This window comes from Labeo rohita, chromosome 25, assembly GCF_022985175.1.
Source record: "Labeo rohita strain BAU-BD-2019 chromosome 25, IGBB_LRoh.1.0, whole genome shotgun sequence".
Taxonomy (NCBI): Eukaryota; Metazoa; Chordata; class Actinopteri; order Cypriniformes; family Cyprinidae; genus Labeo; species Labeo rohita.
Window position 1 is genome coordinate 11,352,207 of NC_066893.1, and position 24,916 is coordinate 11,377,122.

Below are 24,916 nucleotides of genomic sequence, written 5' to 3' on the forward strand. Positions count from 1 at the left end.
CAGAGATTTTATTTGGTCTTTTATATTTTTAAATATCATTGTTTTATACAATTATTATTTTGTTTATAATAATACAAAATTATTATTATTATTATTATAACTTGTCAGTGATCTTAAGTTTTAAACTTTTTTATGTTTAAATTATTGTTTTTATACCTTTTATAATGATATTATTATTATTATAGTTTGTGGGATAAATTGAAATTATTTTCACATATGTACATTTACTATTAATTCATGTTTCATCATTTGATATGTGGTTTTATATGATTTTTATACTATAGTCGTATACTATTGTTTTCTTAATAATAATAATAATTTATAAAACTTGTCTTTAATTGTAATTTTTCCACATATAATAATAATAATAATAATAATAATTATTATTATTATTATTATATCAGTGGTTTGATTTGGTCTTTTAGATTTTTAAAATATTATTGTTTTATACAATTATTATTTTGTCTTTATAACAATAATAATAATAATAATTATTGTTATTATAACTTTTCAGTGATCTTAACTTAAGAATTTTTTACATTTAAATTAATATTATGATACTTTTTAATAATTATATTATTGTTATAGTTTGTTGGACATATTGAAATTATTTTCACGCAGTGCAGATCATTTATTTGCGAGGTTTATTCGGTACATAATTCACAAGCCTGAAAACATAATACCGAAACAGGCCCACATTTGACTTTAGGACTGCAGCTCTGATTCTATTTTGTAAATATGCTAGTAAAGTGTGCATAATTTTAAGCAAAATTCGATTGCTTATAATTGTTTATCATCCTTCGTTGACTTGTTCACGCATTTTGAACCTGTGAATTCAGTGAACAGTGTCTTCATATTACTTCATATTACTTCATATTACAAAGCAGGAGCACTAGAGTATGATTAAAACCTATTAAGAGTCTTACATCAAAATGGAGACCCAAATCTGTTACAGGAAACCTGCATTATTTATGAACAGGGGCACATTGTTAGAATTCCACCATTTATCACTGACACGGCCAACCTCACCGAACAGATTCACTCAACAGACATGGAAAACTGATTGAATTAACAAATCCCTGACTGAGATCTGAAAATATTTTCATGCCAACACTAAAAATCATTGAAATGGAGTACCATAAACAATGTCACAATAAGAAAGAAAGAAATTTGGTGCACTTCATATAAAGAAAATTTGTTCTCTTTAATTACATAAGCATCTGTGTTACAAATACGCAGAAAAAATATGTGTAAATTACTATAAATATTTCAGATTTTAATTCTTAAACATAAACATTTTAATTCTAATATCTAGTCTATGTGCTAAAACTTCTAATGGTTTATTATGAATATGATTAATTATATTAATTGCAATATTTAATTCAAACTTATTTTTTATTCTACTTCAAAAATGTACTATAAAACAATATACTATATATATATTATTAAAAATATAAAAGATACTACATTTGTAGAGCAAAGAATTCAAAAAATCATCAGTATCATCAAGCTCTTTGTAGCTGCTTGATCTACAGATCCTCATTGATCTTCTTCACTCGTTCTCTTCCAGTGATCCCTGCACCGTCACACTGGCTTTTGCAACCTTTCCTTCACCTTCATCCTCCTCATCATCAGAGCTGTCGGCCCAGCGGCCTACCCGTCTCACACCCTCGGCCACTGCTGGCGCATTAACGCAAGGATTGTGGTCGTAGATGACGAGCTTCAAACCTCTCAAGCAGGCGAGCGACGGAAACTGGCGAATGTGATTGCGGTCCACATCGATCACCTCCAAGTAGTGCATCTTCAGCAGCACAGGAGGGAAATCATTCAGCAAGTTCCCCGCTAACCAGATGCTGCGAAGCTCCTCCAGTCGCTCGAGCTCAGCCGGTAAGCTACGTAGCTGATTGTACCCCAAATGCAGGGTCTTGATGTTGGGAAGCTCACATATTACCCGAGGGAACTTGATGAAGCAGTTGGTCTCCAGCCACAAGGTTTTAAGCTCGGTGAGTTGCCCCAATTCTTTCGGCAGCCTGAACAGTCGGTTATTACCAAGGTAGAGGATGTTTAGCTGAACAAGGCTGCAGATGACCAAAGGAAGTTCCTCGAAACAGTTGAAGTCCAAGGCTAGAAGCTGGAGCTTCCGCAAGTTTCGCAGTTCTGGCGGCAGGTTGCTCAGGTGGTTGTCACTCAGGTAGAGTTTGACCAGTTCATCGAAGGCAGAAGCTCTGACGGGAAGGCGACGTAACTGTCGGCTACTCAGGTCTAGAGTACGATCGAGGGGCATCTCCTTCAAGTCGCCTACTAAGAAACGTTGACATCTCTCGGAGGGGACAAAGGCGACAGCACCTCGCATAACATTTCCCATCTTCTCGGTCCACATTCATGGTACCTTCAGAAGGAAAATAAGGGTTTACTCTTAAGGTTACAAAAGGAAGTTTTCACAGCAATCACACTGAATAACTGTCAGTAAACAGTTCTTGAAAAAACATTTTTTTGGTTCCCTGAAGAACCGTTTAATGAATAGTTCTTGAAAAAAAAACATTTTGTGTTTTTTAAAAAACCATTCAATGAACAAATCTTAACAGAACTATTATTGTTTCCCTAAAGAACCATTTAGTGAACAGCTCTTGAAAGAGAACTATTTTTAGGTTCCCTGAAGAACCGTTTAATGAAGAGTTCTTGAAAAAGAACCATTTTGGTTACTTGAAGAACCATTTGTAAACAGATCTTGAAAAAGAATCATTCAATGAACAGTAAAAAAAAAAAAAAAAAAAAAAAATTTTGATTTCTTAAAGAAACATTCAGTGAACAGTTCTTAAAAGAACTATATTTCGTTACCTGAAGAACCATTCAGTGAACAGTTCTTAAAAGAACTATATTTGGTTACCTGAAGAACCGTTTAGTGAACAGTTTTTGAACAAGAACCATTTTGGTTTCTTAAAGAAACATTCAGTGAACAGTTATTGTAAAAGAACCATTTTTTGGTTTCCTGAAGAACCGTTTAATGAACAGTTCTTGAAAAAGAACTACTTTTAGGTTCCCTGAAGAACTGTTTAATGAAGAATTTAAAAAAAAAAGAACCATTTTTGTTTCTTAAATAAACATTCAATAAACAGTTCTTAAAATAACAATTTTTGGTTGCTTGAAGAACCGTTTAGTGAACAGTTCTTGAAAAATAAACATTTTGATTTCTTAAAAAAAACATTCAGTGAACAGTTCTTAAAAGAACTATTTTTGGTTACCTGCATAATTGTTTAGTGAACAGTTTTTTGAAAAAGAACCATTTTGGTTTCTTAAAGAAACATTCAGTGAACAGTTCAAGAACTATTTTTGGTTACCTGAGGAACCGTTTAGTGAACAGTTCTTGAAAAAGAACCATTTAGTAAACAGATATTGAAAAAGAATCATTTTGGTTTCTTAAAGAAAAAAAAAAGTTTTTTTAAAGAACCATTCAGTGAACAGTTCTAGAAAAACAACGATTTTTTGGTTCCTTGAAGAATTGTTTTATGAACAGTTCTTGAAAAAGAAGCATTTTCATTTCTTAAAGAACCATTTAGTGAATAGTTCTTAAAAAAGAAAGATTTTTTGGTTCCCTGAAAAACAGTTCTTGAAAAAGAACCATTCAGTAAACAGTTTTTGAAAAAGAACCATTTTGGTATCTTAAATAAACATTCAGTGAACATTTCTTAAAATAACGATTATTGGTTGCTAGAAGAACCATTTAGTGAACAGTTCTTGAAAAATAAACATTTTGATTTCTTAAAGAACTATTCAGTAAATAGTTCTTAAAAGAACCATTTAGTGAACAGTTCTTGAAAAAGAATTGTTTTTAGGTTCCCTGAAAAACTGTTTAATGAATAGTTCTTGAAAAAGAACCATTTTGGTCACTTGAAGAACCGTTTAGTGAACAGATCTTGAAAAAGAATCATTTTGGTTTCTTAAAGAACCATTCAATGAACAGTAAAAAAAAAAAAAAAAAAAAAAAAAGTTTTTAGTTTCTTAAAGAACCATTCAGTGAACAGTTCTAGAAAAAGAACGATATTTTGGTTCCCTGAAGAACTGTTTAATGGACAGTTCTTGAAAAAAAAATTAATTTCTTAAAGAACCATTCAGTGAACAGTTCTTAAAATAACTATTTTTGCTTGCTCGAAGAACCGTTTAGTAAACAGTTCTTGAAAAATAAACATTTTGATTTCTTAAAGAACCATTCAGTGAACAGTTCTTAAAAGAACTATTTTTGGTTACCTGAAAAACTGTTTAGTGAACAGTTCTTAAAAAAGGACCATTCAGTGAACAGTTTTTGAAAAAGAACCATTTTGGTTTCTTAAAGAACCATTCAGTGAATAGTTCTTGTAAAGAACCATTTTTTGGTTTCCTGAAGAACCATTTAATAAACACTTCCTAAAAAACAACCATATTGGTTTCTTAAAGAACCATTCAGTCAACAGTTCTTGAAAAAGAACCATTTTGGTTTCCTTAAGAAACATGCGGTGAACAGCTTTAAAGGAACTATTTTTGGTTACCTGAAGAACCATTCATTGAACAATTCTTGAAAAATAATAAAAAAAAATTCCCTGAAGAATTGTTAAATGAACAGTTCATGAAAAAGTACCGTTTTGGTTTCTTAAAGAATCATCCAGTGAGCAGTTATTAAAAGAACCATTTTTGCTTCCCTGAAGAACCGTTTAGTGAACAGTTCTTGAAAAAGAACCAAGAACCTGTTCATTAGTGAACAGTTGTTATTAGAACCATTTTTTGTTTGAAAAGCATTTTAAAAATCTATAGAACCTTTTATGGAATGGAAAGATTCCATGGATGTTGAAGGTTCTACATGGAATCATTGCTGCCAATTTATTTTTTAAGAGTGTAGACAAGTCATGAATGGCACAGTGAAAAGACAAAACAGAAACCTGAATACACCTTTCAGCTTACCTGTTAGCAGAAAACGTAGATCTTCATTTACCATCAAGCTTTTAGGTCACAGGAACCAGACAATGGGCAGCAGTGTGGTGTTTCATGCTCCTGTGTTCCACTGACACCTCTGCCCCGCCAGTCGCAGAGAGCACCAGAGATGACATCCTGCACGCTCCTCCCCATCCCGACTAAATGATTTCTTCCAGCGCTGGAAGGTGGAGCTGACCGGGAGCTCTGATAAGCCTAAAGTTGTTGCGTGATTAAGGAATTTGAGGGTCATCTGAGACCTTCTATTTAAGCACTTATCTCAGTCAGGACCCTCTACATAACGGAGACCACTTGAGTGCACCACCCCAAAGATAAGGCTTGCCCAGTTATGGAGAACCAACAGAGGCTGTCGATATCTCATGACATACCACAGTATTTGCTTTTAGAATGTGTAAGAGTAAGAATATAAAAACATTATAATATATATACACGGCTGTAAGATTTTTAATGTTTTTCTAAAGACGTTTCTTACGCTCATCAAGTCTGTATCTGTCTGATCAAAAATGCAGAAAAAATGTCATTTTGTGCAAAATAAAAATTTTGTTAGAACATACACTACTATTCAAAAGTTTGGAGTCAGTAAATTTTTAATAGTAAAGACTTATATTTTTAGAAAAGATTTCTATTTTGAATAAACGCTTCTCTTTTTTAATAGGTTCACTATTGAGATCAACCCAAAAATGTTTTATTACCATTTTACATTTAACATATAATTTTTCTCCCTATCAAAATTTAATGTATTCCTTCATTCAAAAGCAGTCAATCACTTCTATGAGTAAATGCAACACTGGATGCTACTGAACTCCCAGTCATCCTTCTCATAGCTCAAGGCTTAGCTATTTAGTGGTCTATCAAAGGTCTCCAGTGATTTAGACTATGATTGAGAGCCCTCAAGTGCTGTCTGAAAGGCCTGAGTACCACTTCATACTGGAGTGAACAGACAAAAAGTAAGAAATGGGATCAAGTCAGTTAAAACGATTACAGCTAAATGTGATTTAATATGTAAACTTTCAATATAAACCCCCAAGGACTATTTAACCACTTCCTTCACTCATATACAACTATTACAGAAGGGTCAAACGCTCACTGATGCTCCAAAAGAAAAAACGATGCATTAAGAGCCGGGGGGTGAAAACTTTTGAACAGAATGAAGATGTGTACATTTTTCCTATTTTGCCTAAATATCATTTTTTTCATGTAGTACTGCCCTTCAGAAGCTACTTACATGTTTTCCAAAAGACAAAACAAGTTACATTTAACCGTTTTTCAAATTCAAAAAGTTTTCACCCCCGGCTCTTAGTTGCATATGAGTCTCTCAGTTGTCCTCAGTGTGAAAAAATGGATCTCAAAATCATACAGTCATTGTTGGAAAGGGTTCAAATACACAAAAATGCTGAAAAACCAAAGAATTTGTGGAAACTTAAGGGTTTTTCTGAGGAAAAGCAGGCAGTTTAACTGTTCAGGACAAACTAGGGACTCATGAACAACTATCACTAAACAAAAAAACACAGCTGGTAAGTATTAAGAATCAAGTGTATGAAAACTTTTGAACAGGGTCATTTTTATAAATTCAACTATTATTTTCTCTTGTGGACTGTATGAAAATATTATTTATGTGAAATATCTTATTCAGGTCAGTACTAAATAAAAAATAACATGCATTTTGCATGATCCCTCTTATTTTGGTAAAACAATAAACATTTGGTAGATTCTGCAAGGTGTATGTAAATTTTTGACTTCAACTGTATATATACATCAAAAGAATTATGCAGCAATCATTAGACATTTTGTAACCATTCTTGCACTTCATACAATGTATAATCAATGACTTGATCATTATAAACTAAAGTTTACATGACGAGAGGGATCACGTTTACTTCCAAATGTTAATTAATCCACACAGAAAGGAACCAAAACTTCAAAATGTACCTATGAACAGCTTAAAGTCTTCTGGATTCAGATAGTTTTACTGAATGGAATGTATTTTTAAGGCTATTACTCTGTGTGGAACTGACAGGTGTCTTTTTGCAAACAATAGATATAGTTAACTCTAAATTTGTATATTGTTACATAAAAGCAATTTTACCAAAGATTCTAAAGTAAAATAGTATTCCAATGCAATTACAATTTTTACCATATTTTCAGCTGCTAAAGTTAATCAGCATGAAATGCTATTAGCGTCCATGCTACATAGCAAGCTAGTGGCTTTGGATTCATGAGTAAAATAGGGTCTTAGGTTCACATTATTTAAAGAAACCCCTTTAAAGTGATGCAAGATCACCCCATCTGGCATTTTTTTTTGGAAAAATCACTGGCTGTATATACATTATCAGTTATTTATTCAAGCTGCAGTCGAGTGTGATATGAAACAGTCCTTACAGATTTATCAGTGAAAGGTTTTACAGCTCTATCTTAAAAACATTTCCTGTCGGACAGCTCAGAGTATGGATTCTTAATCAACGCATTACCTGCATTTGGCTGCAGATGTAAAATACACATTAGAAATATTCTTAAGGAATATTTTAAGCAGGGTTGTTAAATGGTAGATTACAAAATATTAATATAAAATATCATAATTGCAACATATCAAATGAAACTGTGTGTCATGTTTCAGGTATAAAAAGAGAATAGGAAGAAACAGTATAACTGTTTCATCCTATTGTAACATAATAAAAATCCCACACGTGTCCTGTAGAGTGTCTAATATCCAGCAGACTGTGTCCAGCACAATTTTCAGTCTATGAAATAAACTGAAGGTCAAGGGGTCAGAGGGTAAAGGCTATTCCCCCAGCATTCTCGCCTGTAGGATACACAGCCATCTTGGATCTGCGAGGAGAGGGTAAATTAATGCGGTTAGTCATTTCCTTTTTCACCAAAAAATACCTTGCACAACAGGGTTTCCATCGCATATACAGGGTCAAATGAACATTTGCAGCTTTATGCGCATATCTAAACAGATATTTAGTAGCTGAATGAATGCAGTGACACGTTTGCACGGCTTTACTGGTTTCTGTTTTTGTTCGAGGCCAGAGTTAGCCGACTAGCGCTGAGCGCTAACAAAAACAGACAGCCGAACCACAGGCCTAAACCATTTAAACAGAAAGATACATGTATTATGCATGTCTAGACATCTGTTATGAAGCCAAAGCACCACGACTAATATAGATTGGGTGGTTAAAGGTGTTTTGGTTTCCATTCAGATCTTTATTTACACCGAAAATGCGTTATTAGTAGTTAGCAGCTACACAGCTAACGAGAAAGCTAACTAGCTTATATAAAAGAGATCATTTCGCGACTTGCCATTATTTATTTTTTTCATTCCGTCCTGTAATTGTGTTCGTAACATCATAACGTATAGAAATCAGTTTTAATACTATTAATAATGTCGCGGTTTATGGAAAAGTGAGTATGTTGAAGTATCTGGCTAGTAATTGATGTTTTTCACAGATTTAGCTGGTGAATTAAGCTGTTTTTGTGTGAGTTATCAGGTGTCAGTTTTCAAAGAGATATTTATTTGTTTTCCAACACCACGGTAAATATCTCCTTTGTTTTGAATGGACGAATAAATTATTTATTTAACATCGTACCGCCATAGCAGGACTACATGTTCTTATAGCAGAATTACATTAAAGTTTCATCTTGCACATTGTACTTGTAAGATTAAGTGTAAACTAGGTTGACAAAATAGCCTGTGCCTTTTTATAATGCACTTCAAATCAACATATAGCCTTGGGTCTTGTTCTGCAGTGGTAATTCATTATTTATTACAAGTTCTCAGTTGTTCTGTATAGTCCACTAGATGAGCGGAAAACTAATCTGGTGTGATTTTGGTTCAGGAGTTAAATATGTTGGTTTTAACCATCTGCTCTTTTCTGTAGGTGACAAACGGAATGTTCGGTGCACAGAGAAAGAAGTATGGAATGGAGGCGGTCGAAAGTGAATTCTCAGATGAGAGCATTTACTATAACCAGCAGTCAATGTTCCCGCATCGGCCGGAGAAAGACGTAAGCTAATACTAGTTAATTCCTGATGGTTATGTTCGTTGCATCAAATGCTTTTGTTGACTGGAGGACAAAATAATAAATTATTATTGGTTTAATATTATATATTTCACTTGCGCTGTCAACATCTTCACTGACCAGTCAAAAAGTTTTTGGACAGTAAGATGTTTTTTTTTTTTTAAGGCAAAAAAACTAACTCTTCTGCTCACCAAGCCTGCATTTATTTGATCCAGAGTACAGCAAAAGCAATAACATTTTGAAATATTTTTACTATTTAAAACAACTTTTTTTGTATATAAATATATTTTAAAATGTGATGTATTCCTGTGATCAAAGCTAACTTTTCAGCATCTTTACTCCAGTCTTCAGTGTCACACAATCCTTCAGAAATCATTACAATATGTTGATTTGCTGTTCTAGAAAATGTATTATTATTATTATATCAGTGTTTCAAACCGTTTTAAACCGTTTTTTCAAAAAGCTTTGGTAGTATTAAACACTATACTATTTAGAAGCTTGGAGTCAGGATAATGTGTGTTTATTTTATTTATTTATTTATTTTTGAAGGAGGCAGGGAGAAATTAATACTTTTATTTAGCAAGGATGTTTTAAATTGATCAGAAGTGATGATGAAAACATTTCTAATGTTATAAAAGATTTCTGTTTCAGATAAATGCTGTTTTTTTCTGAACTTTCTATTCATCAAAGAAACCTGTAAAAACTCTACTCAGCTGTTTTCAACAATAAATTACATTTTAAAATATATTCAAATAGAAAAGTTATTTTAAATAGTGAACATATTTAAAAATTGTGCTGTTTTTGCTGTACTTTGGATCAAATAAATGCAGGCTTGGTGAGCAGAGGAGACATTAAAAAACATTAAAAATCTTACTGTTCAAAAACTTTACTGATAGTTTTTTTAACAATATATATTTTAAAGTTTATTTAAAAATATAATTTTAACACATTTTTGAATAAGCTAAGTGACTTATGTAATCTATATCTTCATAAACATAAGTTTCAAAACATTACTGATTGATTACATTTCCGAATTAAAACTATTTTTAATGCATTCAAGTCAAGTGAGAATGGTCATGTTTGTGAGTTGAGCACACATGAACACCAGCAAAAAGTCATAATTTCCAGACTCTTGAAGTTGGGAGCGTGTCAGAATCATGGTGGAAACAAATTATGACGTAATTATAAGTCCTGATGGTACAGATTGGTGCAGATGGCATTTTGTGTACTGAAAACACTACACTTAAGCCATTTTATGAGGAGAATTAAACTGCAAGTTGTGACGAACTGCATTTCCTGTCATTCTAAATGGCAGCATTACAGTGATAAAACACAAAGATGAAGCAAATGCACGTCTAATATGTCATTTGTTCTTCCAGATGTTGCATTAGCTCAAATAAAATGTCTTTCATTTGTCCAGAAGTGAAATAGAGAGAAATGTATATGAGAAATATACAGTGCTGTTTAAAAGATAAAAAAGAAAATAAAGAAATTAATATTTGTATTTCCCAAGATTGATTGATCCAAACTGTCAGTAAAGACATTTATAATGTTATAAAAGATCGAATAAATGCTGTTCTTTTTAAACTTTCTATTCATTAAATAATCCTAAAAAATCATATCACAGTTTCTACAAAAATATAAAATAGCACAACTGTTTTCAACATTGATAATAATAATAATAAATGTTTCCTGAGCATCAAATCAGCATATTAGAATGGTTTCTGAAGGATCATGTGACAAAAATCAGCTTTGCATCACAGAAATAAATTACATTTTTAAATATATTCGAATAGTAAATGTTTTTCTTAAATTGCAATAATATTTAATAATTTTACATTTTTGATCGAATAAATGCCGACTTGGTGAGCATAAGCAAAAACAAAAGTTCTCACTGACCACAATTTTTAGAGCTATAGTGCATATGTATCAATATATATGAAAAATACTATTTTCTGTAATTTCTGTGTCTAATTTTTTGGCACGTTATGTTAAAACATGCAAATTCAAATGATGTTCTGACTTGTCTTGGTTTTTAGATGCTGCCATCTCCCTCGCCGTCAAGTCAATTGTCACAACTTGGTGCGAGTTTGTATGGTCCGCAAAGTGAGTCTTAAGTCTTGCTTTGTACAAAAAAAAAAATTGTTGTGCTGCTAATAAAAAACAATGTACTTTGATTCTGAGCACCAGCTGATCAATGCTTCTGCCTCATTTTGTAGGTGCACTAGGTTTCTCATTAAGGGGCATGAGCAACAACAACCCTCAACTGAACCGGAGTTTAACACAAGGCACTCAGTTACCGAGCCATAGCACCCCAACGACAGGCGTCCCGACAATGTCCCTCCACACACCACCTTCGCCGAACAGGTACGCCATCTCCTCTGTGTGATTTATGTTGATTTATGATCTGCTGTGCTAAATCCCAATCTTGCTGATGTTCCGCAGGGGCATCCTGCCTATGAACACCAGGAACATGATGAGTTCGCAGGTAGGGCAGGGCATGGGCATGAGCGGCAGGACCAACAGTATGGGCAGCTCTGGCTTGGGTAGCCCCAACCGCAGCTCGCCCAGCATTATCTGCATGCCCAAGCAGCAGCCAGCACGCCAGCCATTCACCATCAACAGGTAAGACTTGTCAAACGAGAGACGGTAAACACAGCTTGTTTTGGTAAGGGCTTTGTTTTTAGGGCTGTCATTTTAGCATTGATATAGTTGGTGTTTACAGTTTTAACAAGGGGTGGAAGTATGGTTTATGGTTAATGATTTGGGAATGAACTGTAAATTGAATTCTGAAGACACTTTCTGTAGGGTTTAGTATTTTTGTGTTTTTGAATTATCTTTGTTTATGGCACTGTGCAGCAGTAAGGATGAGGGTTGGGTTTTATTGCACAAAATATATAGTATAATATCATTGTATATAAATATATAGATGTACTGTCTTTTTACATTTCTCAATTTAAGTGTGTATTTTTTATTTTAAAATATATATATCTATATATATATCTTATATATATATATCTTTTTTTTAATATATGTAATTACTGAAAATTGTGTTATTGTAGTTATACAAGAACCTCAAAGACAAAAATAAGACTTTTTCTGGAAAATAGTTTATTGATTGTTTTGTATATTCAACTCATTCCTACTGATACACCAAGACTAACAGAAGTCATTGTGTATCAGCAATTTTTGCAAGTATTTGCATGTTATAGAAAATCAAATGCTTTGTTTACAGTTTGCAAGGTGTCAAAATAAATGACTAAAATATGTTTGACACCAACCCCAAACTTTTGAACATTAGTGTTCAAAATATTTGTTTTATATTTGAATATATTTAGAAATGTATTCCTGTATGTATATACACTATTAGTCGGTTTTTGAACAGTAAGATTTTTTTTTTAAAGTCTGTTCTGCTCACCAAGCCTGCATTTATTGGATCCAAAGCACAGTAAAAGCAGTAAAATTTTGAAATAAAGAACTGTATTCTATATGAATGTTTTAAAATGTAATTTATTCATGTGATTTCAGAGCTGAATTTTTAGCATCTTGTGATCCTTCAGAAATCATTCTAATATTCTGATTTGCTCCTCAAAAATGTATTATTTTGTTGAAAACAGCGGAGTAGAATTTTTTTTCAGTTTTCTTTGAATAGGAAGTTCAGAAGAACGGCATTTATCTGAAATAGAAATCTATTGTAAAATTATAAATGCTTTATCATCACTTTTGATCAATTTAAAGCATCCTTTCTAAATAAAAGTATTAATTTCTATAATTTTTTACAATTTTTTACAATTTTTTTTTTTTTTTTTTTTTTACTGACTCCAAGCTTTTGAATGGTATTGTGTATAATTTTACAAAAGCTTTTTATTTCAGATAAATGCTGATCTTTGAATCTTTCTATTCATCAAAGGAAAAAAATGTACACAGCTGTTTTAAATATTGATAATAATAATGATTAAAAACGTATTTTGAGTGGCATATTAGGATGATTTCTGAAGAATCATGTGACTGGAGTAATGATGCTAAAAATTCAGCTTTGAAAATCAAAATTGTACTGTTTTTGCTGTGCTTTGGATCAAATCAATGCAAGCTTGGTGAGCAGAAGAGACTTCTTTAAAAAACATTAAAAAAAAAATCATACTGTTCAAAAACTTTTGACTGGTTGTGTATGTGTATATATATATATATATATATATATATATGTATATATATGTATATATATGTATATGTGTGTGTGTGTGTAGGGTCCGTGTCATTCCGTGGCAACTCAACCAAAGGTCCCCGGCTCAAATTTTTAATTTTGTTAAATTTTTTTTTTTTGGGTGAAAGAAATTCCTAATTGAAAAAAGCCAAAATGTGAATGTCATAAATGTATATTTGCTAACTAATGCACTATTTTGTAGAGGAGGGTCAAAATGATTTGGAGCCAAATTGCAGGAGATAAAAATGACTTCAGAAAGATGGCAGTGTCGTAATATTTTTACACACAGATTAGTAGGTCCATTAGTAAAATCTCTTAACTTTATCAATCTTTGTTGCATTGAATGCCAACAGTGACCATTCAAAAATAGGGGGAAAGCACTTTTTTTTAAGTTTTATCTCCAAAGTTTGCAAGCCTGTAACTTGATAAGTGTTGAAGATATCTTAATGCCCTTTTAGATATTGGCTTTTAATAAACTTTTCTTTTGGCATCTTAAGTTTTAAAGCCCTGTATGGTTCAGTTCAAGAGATATTGCAATTTCAATATGGCCACAGGAATAAATTGTTAAAATGTGCACATTTTCAGTCAGCAGAAATGAAATGTGGGTCACTTTGCATAAAGATAATACTACTTTTCTTATAAAGAGGAACAACAAATAATGTTGAAACTAGAAATGTATCTTGTTTCCTTCTGTCAAAACAACTGGAGTTTGTATACCTGTAACGTAAGAAGTATTAAAAATATCTCAGTTTGCTTTTAGATGTTAGTTCTTAATAAGCTTTTTATTTGAAATCTTTATTTTTAAGGCCCTGTGTCGTTCAGTTCTAGAGATATTGCAATTTCAGTGTAGCTTCAGGAGTAAATTGTTAAATTGTACACATTTTTGGTGGCAAGAAATGAAATGTGGAGCGCTTTGCATAAAGATGAGACTTCTTTTCTTTTATCTCGTTTCCTTCTGTCAGAACAACTGGAGTGATCATACCTGGAAGTGCCATAAATATTCTTTTTCAAAAGTTTGCATACCTGTAACGTAAGAATTATTAAAGACATCTCAATTTGATTTTAGATGTTAGTTTTTAAACTTTTTCTTTTGAAATTTTCATTTTCAAGGCCCTATATCATTAAGTCCCAGAGATACGGCGATCGCAGTGCAGCTCCATATTCATATTGTAGAGTAATACCCATTTTCAGTGGTCGAAAACCAAATGTTGGTCATGTTTACCCTTGTGTAATTTGACTCTGAATCTCAGGTGAAAATTGTCATACAAAATAGTGGATTACTCCGTAAAATATACATCAGTGACATTTAAAGAAGTTCACTTCCAGAACAAAAATGTACAGATAATGTACTCACCCCCTTGTCATCCAAGATGTTCATGCCTTTCTTTCTTCAGTCGTAAAGAAATTGTTTTTTGAGGAAAACATTTTAGGAATGTTCTCCATATAGTGGACTTCAATGGTGCCCCCAAGTTTGCAGTTTAAATGCAGCATCAAATGACTTTAAACGATCCCAGCCAAGGAAGAAGGGTTTTATCTAGCAAAACGATTGGTCATTTTCAAAACAAATTGACAATTTTAACCTCAAATGCTCATCTGGTCTCTGCAATCTGCGTGTGTACTCTGTGTAATCCAGTGAGTAAATTATCTGTAATTTTTTTTTTAATATTTTGGCTTTCATCACTATACATGTTTATCTCTCTTCAGAAAAAATATTGACTAAATTAAACATTTGAGCCAGGGAAGTCTTATTTAAATTTAGCTGGTTAATTTGACACGGAATGACCCTATACTGATATTTTAAACATCATTATGGTTGTATGCACACTGGAAGCTTGTTGAAATCTCCTGTCATCAATACTCACGTCTCCTCTGCTTATTGCTAAAATTAAAGGTGATGTTAAAAGGTGGCTTCTCACAATCTTAAATACATATGATGTATTTTAATTAACTTTCACCTTAGGCCAAGATAAGGCCAATCAAGACTGATTAAGACTGACCTTAACAAAAGGGTCAAATCCTCATGTGTGTCATTGTAGTATGTCAGGATTTGGAATGGGCCGGAGCCAGGGGTTTGGCATGAACTCCTTATCCAATAACATCTTCAACGGGACAGGTGAGTGTTGTTCGGAGCGTGCTTCGTGATGATACACCACCACGGGAGCCGAGACGCTTAAATTGTGCTCTGGAAAGAGAAATACCCATTCTCATGTTGTTCTTTCTGCTGTTGTGACAGATGGGAGTGAAAATGTGACAGGAATAGACCTCTCAGAATTCCCAGCACTTGCAGACAGAAGTCGGAGGGAGGGAAACGGCAACCCAACACCGTTGCATAATCCGCTGGCTGGAAGGGCACCCTATGGTACGAGTTCGTTTTACACAGTCGCATTACTTAGCTGAAACCGAAGCCCTCTTAGTCTTTATGACTAAGCACGCTTCTCCTTCAATGGATGATGTGTTGTGAATGTGTGACAAGGTCAGTGGTTTTATTTTTATTTCCTCACAATAACCTTTGTCAAAATGTGTCTCTCCATAGTTGGAATGGTCACAAAGCCATCGAACGAACAGTCGCAGGACTTCTCCATTCACAACGAAGACTTCCCAGCCCTGCCCGGGCCCAACTACAAGGACCCGACATTGAGCACGGATGAAAGCAAATCAGTCAGTATTGCCTGAATTTGATCTTTCGTAAGCGTCAGAGAGAGATTGCATAAATAATATGTGACATTGTTTTGCAGGATGGGTAAGGATGCGTGGCTGTAAAAAATTTTTGCAATGCCGTCCAGCGCTGCCACCATTGCTTGAGCTTTTAACTCATTGTTGTGGCCTTTGTTTCCACAGAGCTTGAACTCTTCAGGAAAGGGCAGCTCGAGTGCGGATGGACCCAAGTTTCCCGGCGACAAGACATCATCAGCACAGAATAACAACCAGCAAAAGAAGGGGATCCAGGTGTTGCCTGATGGTGAGGCACTTCAGCAACATGCAGCACTGCATTTCAAACAACTGCCAAAGACTCCTCAGCTTTGAAAAAATGACATGTTGAATAAAAAACAAATCATGTGGAAGTATTTTAATCTGAAAAGAATCTGTTCCAGAAGGTTTTAATGCAACAGTTAGGGTTCCCATTTTAAAATGTGTTTAAAAAATATACAAAATAATAATTTTTAACCTCATGAAAAGTAATGGAAATCATTAAGGCTGCGTTTACACTAGTGCGTTTTTGTATTAAAACGCATAACTTTTGCTACGGTTATGCCTGTCGTTTACACTACTCCGGCGTTTTCAGCTCTCGAAAATGAAGACTTTTGAAAACGCTGTAGACCTCGTTTTAGTTTAAAAACTCCAGGGTTGCATTTCAGTGTAAACGGACCAAGACAGAGACTTTTGAGAATGATTGCGTAGCTCCCCACATTCAATCTGCATATCCTTGATGACCATGTAAACAATGACATCATGCTCATTGTTGTACCCATAGATTTCTGCATGTAGATGCATCATTCGACCGCTCCAAGCACGTAGACGCGTCCGCTATAGGGCATCTGCCTATACATATCTATGGTTGTCCTACGTGAATGGTCATGTGACATGCGCGTTTGCGGTTGTGTGGTGTAGATGGAGATCGTTTCTGAAACGCAGAGAAAATGCTAGTGTAGACGAGGATCGTTTTTGTTTTAAAAAGTGTAAACAGGGCCTGAGTCATAATTTAACTTGTAATTAATATAATTATAAATATATTTAGAAGTTTAATATTTTTAGTTTGTCATTTTTGTAAGATTTTTAATACATCTATATAGTTTTCATTATTACTTTTTTTCTTCTTTTTTTTTTTTAAGATATAAAAATATAAAATTAAAAAAAATATATACATTTAAAAATTTAAATTCAGGTGTTAATAAATTATAAAAAGGAAGGTAAAGACAAAAGAATTTACTAACAAAAAATAACTCAATACACACTTATTATTTAAAAATTAATTTAGGTGACCAAAAATTATGTGTATAATATATATGTAATATTCAGTCTAACTGGAAACAGTTATTTTTGTATCATCGTTGGGTTGTTGTATTTTTATTAATAATTTATAATAATTTATTAATAAATTGAGTTTTGCGTTTTGAATTTTGTCAATTCTAGTCAAAGGTTTAGGAATTTTATTTTTGTCATTTTTAATAGATTTTAATTAGATTGTAATACGTCTATATTGTTTCATTCATTATTACTTCATTTTTTGTTTTGTTTAAAAATATACAAAATATTTTAAAAAATTAAAATGTGTGCGTTTTAAAAAAAATTTAATTCGGATGTTAAATTATAAAATGAGAAGTAAAGACAAAAGTATTAACAAAAAATACACTTATTATTTTAAAATAGATAATAGACAAAAAAGGGTGTATAAATAGGCCTATAATATATGATGATGTGTAGCCCTTTTTAGAGTAACTAATTTAGATACATTAAATTCTGAACATATAATCTGACTAGAACAGGGTTATTTTTGTATGATTGCGATATTATATTTTTCATAATTTGAGTATTTTTTAAAAATATTTTTTGTCATTTTTATTAGATTTTTAATGTCTTTACAGTTTTCATTCATTTTTATTTAATTTTTTTTCTTTCAGATAAGCTAAAAAATATGTAAATGTTAAAATAATTTCAATTCAGATGTTAATAAATTATAAAATGGAAAGTAAAGACTAAAGTATTAACAAAAAGTAACTCAATACACATGTATTATTTAAACATTTGTGTGTGTAAATAGGCCTAATAGTAGCCATTTTTAGAGTAACTAATATATACGTATATTAAATTTTGAATATTTAATCAGACTAGAAAAATGGTTATTTTTGTATCAGTGGGATATTATATTTTATTAATATTTTGAGTTTTGTTTTGTTTTTTAATTCTAGTTAACGTTTTAGGACTCTTTTTGACTTTTTGACATTTTTATTATTTTTTTTTAAATGTCTGTATAGTTTTCATTTATTATGTCAGGTGTTTTTTTTTTTTTGTTTTTTTTTAAAGATGCGTTTAAAAAAAAAAAAGATTAATATACAAATTAAAAACAAAAATATATACATTTTTAATATAAAATTTAAAATGAGATGCTAATAAATTATAAAAAGAAAAGACATGTTTTAACAAATTAACTCAATACACACTTTTGTTATTTAAAGATTTAAAGTGTTTGTGACAAAATTGTATGTATGTGTATATAGGCCTATAATATATGATTATGTGTAGCCATTTTTAGAGTAAATAAAATATAATGACACTAGAATTCTGAATATTTAATCTAAATAAAAACAGAAAATATTTGTGTATTATTGGTATGTTATATTTGAGGCTTTTTTAAATTCTAGTTCAAGTTTTAGAAATGTTATTTGTTTCTGTAATGTGTATCCATTTTTTTATATGGCTATAGTTTTTGGTATTATTATTCCAGTTTTGGTTATCTTAGTACATCAAGATGAATTCATGAAAATGTTCAACTAACAAAAATTGTTTTATGGTTTTAGCTAACTATAATAACCCTGATGAGACAAGGCTCTTAACTGAAAATTCATTAAAGTTAATTGATCAAACAAAGCGGTGACCCTGTCTGTTGGACACACTCAATCAAACTTGACATTTATTCTCCTCTTTTATAGGCAAGGTAACAAACATTCCCTCAGGAATGGTGACGGATCAGTTTGGGATGATTGGACTCCTGACATTCATCCGGGCAGCTGAGACGGACCCTGGCATGGTTCACCTAGCTTTAGGAAGCGACCTAACAACGCTAGGACTCAACCTCAACTCTCCAGAGTAAGACGCTTTTTGTGTCAGATGTTTTTTTTTTTTTTTTTTTTTTTTTTTTTTTTTCCCCCTCTGTTTTTGCACACACACTAATTTTATTTCTGTTTGTAGGAATCTATATCCTAAGTTTGCATCTCCTTGGGCTTCAGCTCCATGTCGACCACAAGACATTGGTAAGAGTTCATTTGACTAAACCTGTAGAGATGACCAATTAATTTAGGCTTTTCAGTAAGGAATGCATTTGTTTTGGTTTTTATTTTTAGACTTCCATGTTCCCTCAGAGTACTTAACCAACATTCACATAAGGGACAAGGTGAGGTGATAAACACTTCAGTAAAACCGCATTGAAATTGTAATATGTGAATCACGCTAACCTCATATTGTGCTCTGTACAGCTGGCTGCAATAAAACTGGGACGATACGGTGAAGACCTGCTGTTTTACCTCTACTACATGAACGGAGGAGACCTCTTACAACTCCTCGCTGCCGTTGAACTGTACGTCTGGCTGATTAAGTCATTCTAGGACTCATTCTGCTGATAACCAAGTGGAAGTCAAGGGGTTCAAATGAAACATTTTGTTGCATTGCAGGTTCAACCGGGACTGGCGGTACCATAAAGAGGAAAGGGTTTGGATTACAAGAGCACCTGGCATGGAGCCCACGCTAAAGACCAACACCTACGAGAGAGGAACATACTACTTCTTTGATTGTCATAACTGGAGGAAGGTCGCTAAGGTAAAAATGAGCACATGAGCGATGGAATCTAACATCTGGTTTGTGCCGTTGTGGGTTTTTTCTGATGCCAGTCTCTCAAACTAATGCCAGTTTCCTGGAGCAGTAGTAATGGCATGATGTGATAATTTCTACAATAGCAAGAGAGCAAGAGGGTTGATTTAATGCTTAAATAAATGTAATACAATGTACGTTTACATTTATTTATAGCAGATGCTTTTATCCATTTAAAATTGAGGAATAAAACATGATTCATCATAAAGAGGCAAATAAACACAGGAAGTGCTTGTAATATAAAGTTTCAAACATTGTTCAGATTAGTACAAGATAGAGAGGGCATAATTAAGGAAAGACAGTGTTTTTTTTGTTTGTTTGTTTTTTTTTTTTTAATAGAATGCCATGAAAAAGAGTTTTCAGCTGTTGCTTGAAAATTGTCAGGGATTCAATATTTATAGCAAACAACATGAGCAAATATCTCTCAAAACTTAATTAGTAAAATAAGTATTTGTTTAAAACAACATACACAAAATCTCTCAAATTATCAATTTTTTAAAATATTAAAATGAGTATTTTTAATAATAATTGTAAACAACATGCACAAAATCTGTCTCAACTTTAGTAAATATACATTTTTGAAAATATAGTGAGTGTTTTTTTTAAATATTAATTACAAACAACATGCACAGTCTCAACTTAATTAGTAAAATATTAATTTTTGGAAAATTTTTTCCGTTTTTTTTTAAGTATTTTTATATTTTGCTATTTTATAATAATAGCAAACAACAGACACAAAATCTGTTTCAACTTTAGTAATATAATTTAAAAAAAAATGTATATTCATAGTTTTTTTTTTTTTTTTTTCTCAACTTTAGTACAATATATATTTTTTTTAAATATTAAAATAAGGTTTTTTTTAATAGCAAACAACATAAACTCTCTCAAAACTTAATTAGTAAAATTTAATATTTTGAAAGTATATAACGTTTTTTAAATAATAGCAAACACCACAAAGTCTGTCTCAACTTTTGTAAAAAACACATTTTTAAAAAATATTAAAATAAGGTGTTTATCAAACAACACCACAAACTCTCTCAAAACTTAATTAGTAAAATATACATTTATACAACAGTACAACAGTATTTTTATAATAATAGCAAACAACATACAGTCTGTCTCAAAACCTAATTGTTTTTTGAAAATATTAAAATATAGTATTTGTTTATAATGGAAAACAACATGCACAAAATCTGTCTCAACGTAATTAGTAAACTATACATTTTTGTAAATATTAAAATATGGTATTTTTATCTAAAAAAAAAAAAAAAATTATACAAAATTTAAATGTACAATATTGTAATTTTTAAAAAATATTATTAATATTTATAATTAGAATTTAGACCTTTTTTTCCTTTTTTGTAAAGAGATAATCATTAGTATTATGGATTACGCTTTATTTTTTTGTTTTGGAGATTTATTATACGTATATGTATATATTCTGAAAATTATAAAAATGTCAAATGTTTTTTTATTTTTATATATATATATATATATATATATATATAAATAATATTATTATCATTATTAAAATTATATTTTTATATTTAAATGAGGTTTCATTTTAATATATATGTGTAATTTAATTTTTTATATAAATATTTATAAATAAATACTTGCTCACATTTAATTGCACCTTTTAATGGCTCTGGATAGCTATGTTTTCTTCCTTAATGTGTTCACAACAAAAAATGATGTTAAGGAGCAGTGTAAAAATTGCTCAATATTTATTACAAAGTATTTGAAAACTGAAAACATGCACCTTGAAGAACTTTTACTGACCTTTGCAAAGACCCGGCTCCTTTCGTTACTGTTGCTATGTCCAACAAGCCATGGTGCCGTCACACCACAAATCATGTTCTCACGCAGTGAAAAATACATCACGGAGCAAAGAGGAAACTGACAACATGCCAACGAACAAGACAGAGCAAGTTACTTTAGGTATAAAAGTCTCCGCTGTCAAATTTAGTCATTTTGAAAAATTCAAACAATAAATACTGTTTTGTGGCTCTTTAGTGTGTCATGACAGATTGAAGTAGCACCTCAGTTTAAGCAGCACGTGAACCGATTGACTCTTTCGCTTCACTAGTTATAGCACAAAATAAACATGAACGAACATCAGAAGGTTCAAGTCCACCACCGTTAATCTGCTCTCCTGTCTGGTGTGTTTGTTGGACAAAAATGGCAGATTTTGCATTATGATTGGTCAGATCACCTGTCAATCAAACTCACAGCGAAGCCTCAATTGGTCACACTTATCTATTGATGCTGATCATGTAAAAATATCACTAAACTACACATTGAAGTGAAGTGTGTGTTTCATATATAAGTGAACTTTAGCGTTGTGCTTTTCTCTCACTTCTCAGGAGTTTCATCTGGAATACGACAAGCTAGAGGAGCGGCCTCACGTGCCAACCACCTTCAATTACAATCCGGCCCAGCAGGCCTTCTGAAGCTGAGTCCGTCAGCGCCCGTGAGCTCTAGGAGCCATCGGCAACAGACAGCCAGCCGACCTGCCTGACCACGAAAAAACCTGGTTTTATTCCTCAACTGTCTGGACTAGGACTGCGGGAGGGGGAGGGGGGGTGGCAGGGGTCTCCACCTTGACAATTTGGGGGGAGGGGCCCTCCCTTACAAATTATGTGCTGCCCGAACACAAAACTTCTATATATTTTCATTCTGTTTTTAAATTCCCCTCTTACGTTCTTTTTTTTTTTTTTTTTTTTCTCCCTCCATTTCATTTTGAGCAGGGTCAATGTTTTGTTTACTCCTCTGATGGAAAGCCCCTTTTGGTGTTTGCCTGGAGTCTTTGAAGTTGCAGTACAGCACACAAACACATCCATTGGTATTAAAGAAAAATTAAAATGCAGTTTGCGCTTTGTTTTCCGAAGCGCGCTGCGCTACCAAACAGGACACAAAGACAAATCCAATACATGTGAATACACAAGGGCAAAAGAAAATGCAATGTTCATTGTTGCACTATTTAGTAATAAAAGAACACAAAAATTGTTTTCTGCTTTTTTTTTTAACACAGGAAACTTGGAAGTACGCGCAGCCCTGTCGTTAACATCAAGGAGGTGCTTTTTTTTCGGTTTCCCCCCCCGTTTTTTCTTTCACTTTCCGTTTGTTTTACTCCATCCACCTTGCGTTGCTCATCCGGTGAGGTGTTTTTCTGCTTAGCGTCAATAAATCCCAATCAGACTGTTTCAGTGACCGTTGTTGGGCACAACCCGTGGACCAGGCGGTTGTGAGCTTACCGAGAAACATTGTTCCAGAATGAATACGAACCCTTTTCAGTCTTTGTTACGATTTTGTAATAAACGTGTACATTTTTTTAATTTTTTGACATCACATGAATAAAGATATGTATGTATGAATGTGTATATATATGATATATATAGATAGATGTATCTATATATATATATACATGGCGTCTATTTTGGAAGAAGTACCTATGCTTGACCTCGTTTTTAGGAGGTGAACAGAAATGGCATTATGTGGTAGAAGCAAAAAAAAAAAACATGCGAAAGACAAAAAAAAAATTAGTGTCAGTATGTTGAGCTGCCAGACGGGGAATCACGTTTGTTACCCTGTGCACTTAAAGACCAATTCAACTAAACGAATAAAGGTGACACGGAAGGCCCGAGCGAGGACGTCTGTATTGCGAAAAATAAAAAACACACAAGGGGGTGAAGACATTTCAGCTGCAGCTATTTGAATAGAAGCATTTCGTAGGAAAGGGAAAACCCATAGTACGAAAAACAGACCAATCTTGTATTTTCTGACCACCTTTAAAGCTCCCTTTCTTTGTAATAAAGCAGAACGGCTTTCCTGAAACAGTGTTTGGACTCTGTATGGGACGGGGGTGTTCGGTACGAGCATGTTGTGTGTGTGCCTGCAATGCATGATTAATCCTAACGCTGTGCTTTTTCCAAGTCTTTTAATAAAGATGCCATGAGGTTAATGGTTAATACACACAGAGTACGTACAAAAGGTCAAAATAGGCAAGAAAAATCAGATGGAATGTCACTGGCGTGAAGAAACTGCGCTTTGCGATCACTTTGAATACTGTAAGACAGCAGCAGCTTTAAGGCAAGTGCAATTCTGTTTCCTCCATCACAGTGCTTAAGGGTGATTTACGCATTTTTTTTTTACTGTCGATATATTTTAGGCAGCACAAATAGACTAAACAGAATATGTTAGTGTGCTACATTTTATATTTACATATTTCGCATATCAAAAAATATTAGTGAAGTAAATTAGTACTCTCAACAAGAAAAAAATGATTCTAGTTTACAGAACTTATAGCGGTGTCAAATCGATTAATCACGATTAACACATCCAGAATAAAACTGTTTGCATAATGTGTGTATGTATGCATATATACACACACACACATACATGTATATACTTAATATATGAAGAGTTCAGATGCAAAACCAGTTAAAAGCCATCTCGGTCAAAAATGAGATGATGCTGAGTGAATGCTCCTGACATATAGTATAAGTCTATCAAATACTTTTACTTCAAACTCACTAAATTCCAGCCTCAGCCCAATCAGAAATGTAGTACTTACATAGAAACCTATGCAAAGTAGCCAGAAAGAAATGCTCATTTTAAAGAAATACGTCAGATGGATTTAGGGGCTTTTGCATCTGAACTCTTCATATGTAATTTATATTTATATATAATATAAATTGTGCTGTCAAATCGATGAATCATGATTAATCGCATCCAGAGTAAGTTTGTTTACATAAAATGTGTGTACATTTAAATGTATATTATACACACATATACATGTACATATTTAAGAACTGTATATATATATATATATATATATATATATATATATGTATGTATATATATATAATATAAATAGAGCTGGCAAATCGATTAACTGCATCCAAAATAAAAGTTTGTTTACAAATGTGTGTGGCATGTATATGTATTTACACGTAAATGGATACACTTACGAAATATATGTAATATATTTGTATATAATATAAATCAAATAAATATAAATACATACACATGTGTAAATATTAATGAAATATACACATACTTGTATTTATATATAAATATACACAACACATGTAAACAAAAACTTATTTTCGATGCAATTAATCGCGATTAAATATTTAATATTATTTAA

General features: G+C 32.5%; 2 protein-coding genes across 4 annotated transcripts; one reads left to right on the forward strand and one right to left on the reverse strand.

Annotated features, from left to right (window-relative positions):
* Positions 1–723: 723 nt before the first annotated feature.
* On the reverse strand, positions 724–5,103 carry lrrc10 (leucine rich repeat containing 10). Its single transcript, XM_051099773.1, has 2 exons — positions 4,933–5,103; positions 724–2,389 (listed from the first exon to the last, which is right to left on the reverse strand). The coding sequence occupies exon 2, from the start codon at positions 2,378–2,380 to the stop codon at positions 1,553–1,555; it is 828 nt and encodes a 275-aa protein (XP_050955730.1). The 5' UTR covers positions 2,381–2,389; positions 4,933–5,103; the 3' UTR covers positions 724–1,552.
* Positions 5,104–7,712: 2,609 nt separating this feature from the next.
* Positions 7,713–23,309, forward strand: cnot2 (CCR4-NOT transcription complex, subunit 2). Of its 3 annotated transcripts, none has more exons than XM_051099779.1 (15): positions 7,713–7,814; positions 8,841–8,966; positions 11,021–11,087; positions 11,201–11,348; positions 11,427–11,606; positions 15,219–15,295; positions 15,416–15,541; positions 15,716–15,840; positions 16,021–16,141; positions 18,831–18,987; positions 19,090–19,151; positions 19,242–19,291; positions 19,374–19,474; positions 19,569–19,713; positions 22,131–23,309. In XM_051099779.1, exons 2-15 carry the CDS (start codon positions 8,853–8,855, stop codon positions 22,215–22,217), a joined length of 1,560 nt encoding a protein of 519 aa, XP_050955736.1. In that variant the 5' UTR covers positions 7,713–7,814; positions 8,841–8,852; the 3' UTR covers positions 22,218–23,309. The 3 variants fall into 3 exon arrangements, with proteins under 3 accessions (XP_050955736.1, XP_050955737.1, XP_050955735.1); XM_051099780.1 differs by having other exon boundaries at positions 7,783–7,801; XM_051099778.1 differs by lacking the exon at positions 7,713–7,814 and adding an exon at positions 7,841–8,711.
* The last annotated feature ends 1,607 nt before the right edge of the window (positions 23,310–24,916 follow it).

Coding starts and splice junctions, on each gene's coding strand:
- lrrc10 (XM_051099773.1), bottom strand. CDS start 2,380: ATGTGGACCGAGAAGATGGGAAATGTTATGCGAGGTGCTGTCGCCTTT.
- cnot2 (XM_051099778.1), top strand. CDS start 8,667: ATGCACTTCAAATCAACATATAGCCTTGGGTCTTGTTCTGCAGTG. Junction 8,967..11,020: donor CGCATCGGCCGGAGAAAGAC/GTAAGCTAATAC, acceptor CTTGGTTTTTAG/ATGCTGCCATCTCCCTCGCC. Junction 19,292..19,373: donor ACATTCACATAAGGGACAAG/GTGAGGTGATAA, acceptor TGCTCTGTACAG/CTGGCTGCAATAAAACTGGG.